The sequence below is a fragment of the Muntiacus reevesi genome, chromosome 10 (assembly GCF_963930625.1).
Source record: "Muntiacus reevesi chromosome 10, mMunRee1.1, whole genome shotgun sequence".
NCBI classification, from domain to species: domain Eukaryota; kingdom Metazoa; phylum Chordata; class Mammalia; order Artiodactyla; family Cervidae; genus Muntiacus; species Muntiacus reevesi.
In genome coordinates, this window is record NC_089258.1 from 62,999,171 (window position 1) to 63,005,472 (window position 6,302).

Below are 6,302 nucleotides of genomic sequence, written 5' to 3' on the forward strand. Positions count from 1 at the left end.
AAATACCTTTTATAAAAATAATTTAATGGAAACAGATGTTATCATAATTTATGAAAGTTAGAGTTAGTCACTCAGTCGTGTCCGACTTCTTGTGACCCCATGGACTGTAGCCCACCAGGCTCCTCTGTCCATGGAATTCTCCCTGTAAGAATACTGGAGTGGGGTGCCATTTCCTTCTCCAGGGGATCTTCCCAATCCAGGGATCGAACCCAGGTCTCCCACATTGCAGGCCGACTCTTTACTGACTAAGCCACCAGGGAAGCCACTTATACTAAATTAATGCATGTTGTCACATGTTAAAGTAGTCATATTTAGAGATGCTAAGATGCCTTGAAGATATACACTTTTCAGACTTCTTTTGGGGCTTTTTTTCCCTTTCAATTGAAAGTAACCATAGTCACAGAAATCTTTCTAGGAGACAAATCATAAGAATTTTCCTGGAGTTCCTCATCATTTTAATTGCCCTCTGCTCTGGTAATTCCCACAAAAACTACTTTTCAAATCTCCTCCTTTTCTCACGAAAAACTACGATATCTAAGAATCTAGGAATGTATATAAACACCAGGTGGGAGGGGGGAAAAATAGTTATATTTGTAAATACACTTTTAAGTTAACAGAGGTTCTTCACCAAAATCTTACCAGAACTCCGCCAAGAATTTCGCTAAGGCCTATTTTCATGTTAAAATTTAAAAAGTTAAAGAGGAGAAAATATTTTAACCCAAAGTTGTCTCAAGCAAAGAGTAAAGAGAACCAGAATTATTTTGTGTGTGAGGTTGTTTTTTCCCGCTCTCAACCCAGTTATCAAGAAAGTGCCGGTAACATTTGAAACCTGAATTAGAGCCAGGTGTACGTAAATAACACTTCACAGGGAAAAACCATTTTGAATTAACATGAGGAGATGCTCTCACTAAAATGACGTAGAATTAGAAACCTTATATTACATTTCCGAGTAATTTTTTTCTAATCCTTATAGATCGAGCATCCAAGGTAAAAGTTATCCAAAGACAACTGAAAGTCACAAATAACTCGACAATTACTTTAAATACGGTCAGTTAGTTCAATCCTCGCCCTCATCCAAGTTTTGCATGTGTGATGTGTTCCTCAGTCTTGTCGCCACCTCACGACGGAAGCCCACCAGGCTCCTCCGTCCATGGGATTTCCCAAGCAAGATTCTGGAGTGAATTGCCGTTTCCTCCTCCAGAGAATCTTCCCGACCCAGGGATCGAACCAAGCCTCCTCTGGCTCCTGCACTGACAGGCGAATTTTTTACCACAGAGCCACCAGAGAAGCCCCTCATCAAAGTTATTAGAGGGCTAAGACTGTGGTCAGGTGATCTGAATTTCACAAATATGTGCAACCTATATAATGTGAGGGTACTGGCACAATTATACCGTGAATTTAACCTAAGGAAAAGTATACAGGTTTATAAGGGTTTAATAAAATACAGAATAACTTTAAACAAGTCTCAATATGCTCTGTTGCCTCCTAAACGGATAACGAAGGGCGCAGGATAATGAACACGAGGAACAAACCGTTCCTTCCACGCAGGCTTCAATTACTCTTCAACGGTATTTTCACATCCAACACACCCCTTTTTACTGACTCAGAGGCCCTGAAGCTTAGCCTTCAATTAAGGGTCAAAAGCGCGCCGTGACCTAAGAGCGAGGGGCTTGGCGCTGTTTTCTGAGGAAGGACATGGCAACCCCACTTTTGAAACTGTGGGGCTCAAAGGACATGCGCAAAGGCCTGCCCGCCGACTCCGCCAGCACCCCCAAAAACAGCCATCGCCCACGCCCGGCGGCCCATCTGCCTAGCAACGCGGCTCGGCCGCCCGGACCCGCCCCGGCCCTCCCCGGAATACCCGCGGGATCCGTCCTACCTCCTTTTTCTTCTGTCCTCCGCCGAGCTGGATGCACAGGAGCAGCAGCAGGAGGAGGAAGGGAAAGCTCCCGGCGGGAAGATGCCGCGGCCGCCGCCCCGCCTGCCTCCGGCGTGAAGGAGCGCCCCTGGCACCCATCGGCGCAGGGCAGTGTCTCCTCCACGCGCGGTAACCGTGCGCGCCCAGCTCCTACCGGCGCCCTACACCTGCCAGGCCAGCCTCCGGGAGCCCCCTCGTGCCCCCGCGGATGCCTACGGCCTCGCCGGGGTGCGGGGAACCAGCGGAGGACGCTGAGGAGAAAACTGACGGCGCATCCGGTTCACCGGGAGAGGAGACCTGGAAAGACCCGGGATGGGGCAGGAAGTGGGCGTGGCCAGGGAGCGGGGCCACAGGCGAGGCGCGCTGCGCGGCGCACGCTGCCCGCGATCTGCCGGAGACCTGAGCGGCGGCGGCGGGCGTGGTCACCTTCGCTGCCTCGCCGATGGGAACCCTAGGCGGACCTGATGCTGACACCAGCACCTGCTCCCGGGGATGTTCAAGGATCCTGTTTATCCAACGCTCTACCTGGAACCAGAGACACACATAATAAAATTGCCTTCTTCGGTGATGGAGAAGATCTCTGAGCAATTAGTAAGGATCTGGTCCTTCTAGCTCATGGCAACCCTCTGATCTCCTTGGGACGTTTTTACTCAAAAATAGCTCAAACAATTGAATGATACTGTGATCAGAGTATCCTATAACAGTATCTATTCCTACTTGCTGTGAACATAGTTTCTTAGCACTTAACATGAAAAAAAAATTTAATAAGAACAAAGTGATGCTGAATATTATCTTCTAGCAATGATTATTTGTCCACAGGTGCATAACATTATCTCTATAGGTAATGTTTTCTCGATACAATTTTGCTTTTCATGTTTATTAGTTTTCTCATATTCATCACACATGTTATTTTGATAAATTGGGTACTACTAATAACTAATGATAACAGTACAAAACATAAATTTTAATATAGCCTTATGGTCACAGAAGTTTAAGTCAAATTTCAATTTATACAACTCTTTTTGCAGAGAAGAATGACTTTCCAGCATAAAAAATTCAATAAAAGACTTCCAAGCATAAAAAGGTATATTAGGATAAAATTCTATCAGATTATACTGCCTGTGGGAGAGTAAATGGATTCAACCACTTGAAGAACTGTTTGGCAGTATCTGTTAAAGCTAACAGAGAAGGCAATGGCGCCCCACTCCAGTATTCTTGCCTGGAAATTCCCTGGTAGGCTGTGGTCCATGGGGTCGCTAAGAGTCCGATGCAACTGAGCGACTTCACTTTCACTTTTCACTTTCATGCATTGGAGAAGTAAATGGCAATCCACTCCAGTGTTTTTCCCTGGCGAATCCCAGGGAAGGGGGAGCCTGGTGGGCTGCCGTCTATGGGGCCTCACAGAGTCGGACACGACTGAAGCAACTTAGCAGCAGCAGCAGCTAAAGCTAAATACACCTAACCAAGATCCCAAAGTTCAACATGAGCATATATTCACTGAGTGATGTGTACAAATTTGGATAGCTGCTTTATTCAAAAAAGGCCCAAGCTGCAAGAAGGACCAAATATCCATCAACAGTAAAACAGAGAAGTAATCTGTGATATAATAGCACCATATAACAGTATAAACAAACTAATGACATTTATGCATATTAGTATATGAAATGACTTTTACAACATAAAGATCCACACACAAAAGTAATATATTAGGGTTTGTAGAAATAAAGATCAAGATCAACCAAATGAGAATAGGCAAAGGCTGTTTATTCAGTGCTTGCAACATCAAGTGACTCAGCTGACATCGCTTGAGCTTGTGCACAGACTCAAAGGCAGGCAGGAAAGTAGGAAACAGCAGTGGAAAGAGAGGAAGGCTTCAGGTGTGCAATCATTGGAGGCTGTAAACATGAGGGAAGCTATCTAGAAAGGAGAACCCCTTACGTGACTGCCTAGGGATGCATATTTGGCTTTCTGTAGTTAGTCTTAAGTTGGAGGCATGGACAAAAATTAGGGAGACTGTCAGTTATTAATCAAGTACTGGCCATTTGCGATCAATTGTTAGAGAAGTCACGGTTTGTTCTTGAAAAGTGAAAGTCACTCCGTCATATCTGATTCTGCAATGCCGAGGAAGTCTCCAGGCCAGAATACTGGAGTGGGTAGCCTTTCCTTGATCCAGGGGATCTTCCCAACCCAGGGATCTAACTCAGGTCTCCCTCAATGCAGGTGAATTCTTTACCAGCTGAGCAACAGGGAAGGCCGTTACGAAACAATTAAGTGTTAACTTCCCTGGTGATCTGGAGACTAATACTCTATGCTCCCAATGCAGAGGACTTGGGCCTCGGGTTTGATCCCTAGTCAGGGAACACGATCCCACCTGCTGCAACTGAGATCCTGGATGCTGCCACTAAAACCTGGACAGAAAATAAATAAATATACATTTTAAAAAGAGATCTAATAGTTCAGTTCAGTTACTCAGTCATGTCCAACTCTTTGCGACCCCATGGAATGCAGCACACCAGGCTTTCTTGTCCTCACCAACTCCTGAAGCTTGATCAAACTCATGTCCATCGAGTCAGTGATGCCATCCAACCAACTCACCCTCTGTCATCCCCTTCTCCTCCTGCCTTCAATCTTTCCCAGCATCAGGGTCTTTTCCAATGAGTCAGTTCTTCACATCAGGTGGCCAAAGTATTGGAGTTTCAGCTTCAGCATCGGTCCTTCCAATGAGTATTCAGGACTGACTTCCTTTAGGATTGATTGGTTGGATCTCCTTGCAGTTCAAGGGACTCTGAGGAGTCTTCTCCAACACCACAATTCAAAAGCATCAATTCTTGAGCACTCAGCTTTCTTTATGATCCAACTCTCAAATCCATGCATAACTACTGGAAAAAACCATAGCTCTGACTAGGCAGACTTTTGTTAACAAAGTAGTGTCTCTGCTTTTTAATATGCTGTCTAGATTGGTCATAGCTTTTCTTCCAAGAAGCAAGCGTCTTTTAATTTCATGGCTGCAGTCAACCATCTGCAGTGATTTCAGAGCCCCAGAAAATAAAGTCTCTGTTTCCATTGTTTTTCCACCTATCTGCCATGAAGTGATGGGACCAGATGCCATGATCATCATTTTTTGAATGTTGAGCTTTAAGCCAGCTTTTTCACTCTCCTCCTTCACTTCCATCAAGAGGCTTTTTGGTTCCTCTTCGCTTTCTGCCATAAGGGTGGTGTCATCTGCTTATCTGACGTTATTGATATTTTTTCAGGTAATCTTGATTCCAGCTTGTGCTTCAACCAGCCCAGCATTTCTCATGATATACTCTGCATATAGGTTAAATAAGCAGGGTGATAATATACAGCCTTGACATACTCTTTTCCCAATTTTGAACCAGTCTATTATTTCATGTCCAGTTCTAATTGTTGCTTCCTGACCTACATACAGGTTTCTCAGGAGGCAGGTCAGGTGGTCTGGTATTCTCATGTCTTGAAAAATTTTCCACAGTCTGTTGTGATCCAAACAGTCAAAGACTTTGTTGTAGTCAGTAAAGCAGGAGTAGATGTTTTACTGGAATTCTCTTGCTTTTTCGATGATCCAACAGATTTTGGCAATTTGATTTCTGGTTCCTCTGCCTTTTCTAAATCCAGCTTGAACATCTGGAAGTTCACGGTTCATATACTGTTGAAGCCTGGCTTGGAGAATTTTGAGCACTACTTTGCTAGCATATGAGAGAGTGGAATTGTGTGGTAGTTCGAACATTCTTTGGTGTCGACTTTCTTTGGGATTGGAATGAAAACTGACCTTTTCCAGTCCTGTGGCCTCTGCTGAGTCTTCCAAATTTGCTGGCATATTGAGTGCAGCACTTTCACAGCATCATCTTTTAGGATTTGAAATAGTTCAACTGGAATTCCATTGCCTCCAACTAGCTTTGTTTGTAGTGATGCTTCCTAAGGCCCACTTGACTTTGCATTCCAGGATGTCTGAATTTGGTGAGTGATCACACCATTGTGGTTATCTTGGTCATTAAGATCTCTTTTGTATGGTTCTTCTGTGAATTGTTGCCAACTCTTCTTAATATTTTCTTCTCTATTAGGTCCATACCTTTTCTGTCCTTTTTGTGCCCATCTTTGCATGAAAAGTTCCCTTGGTATCACTAATTTTCTTGAAGAGATCTCTAGTTTTTCCCATTCTATTGTTTTCCTCTAGTCCTTTGTATTGTGAGGAAGGCTTTCTTATTTCTCCATGCTTTTCTTTGAAATTCTGCACTAAATGGGTATAGCTTTCCTTTTCTTCCTTGCCTTTTGCTTCTCTTCTTCTCTCACCTATTTGTAAGACCTCCTCAGACAGCCATTTTGCTTTTTTGCATTTCTTTTTCTTGGGGATGGTCTTGATCACTGC

The 6,302-nt window shown here is 44.1% G+C and overlaps 1 protein-coding gene across 5 annotated transcripts in view; it reads right to left on the minus strand.

Moving 5' to 3' along the window:
* The window catches only part of TUSC3 (tumor suppressor candidate 3), a 216,965-nt gene extending 214,745 nt beyond the window's left edge, over window positions 1-2,220 (minus strand). For all 5 annotated transcript variants that reach the window (XR_010664615.1, XR_010664616.1, XM_065947258.1 and 2 more), the window contains exon 1: window positions 1,880-2,220. Coding sequence is in view for 3 of the 5 variants with exons in the window: in XM_065947258.1 (XP_065803330.1) it covers window positions 1,880-2,017 (138 nt within the window). In the remaining 2 variants the exon portion in view is untranslated. The remainder of the gene's footprint in view (window positions 1-1,879) is intronic.
* Between the last annotated feature and the right edge of the window lie 4,082 nt (window positions 2,221-6,302).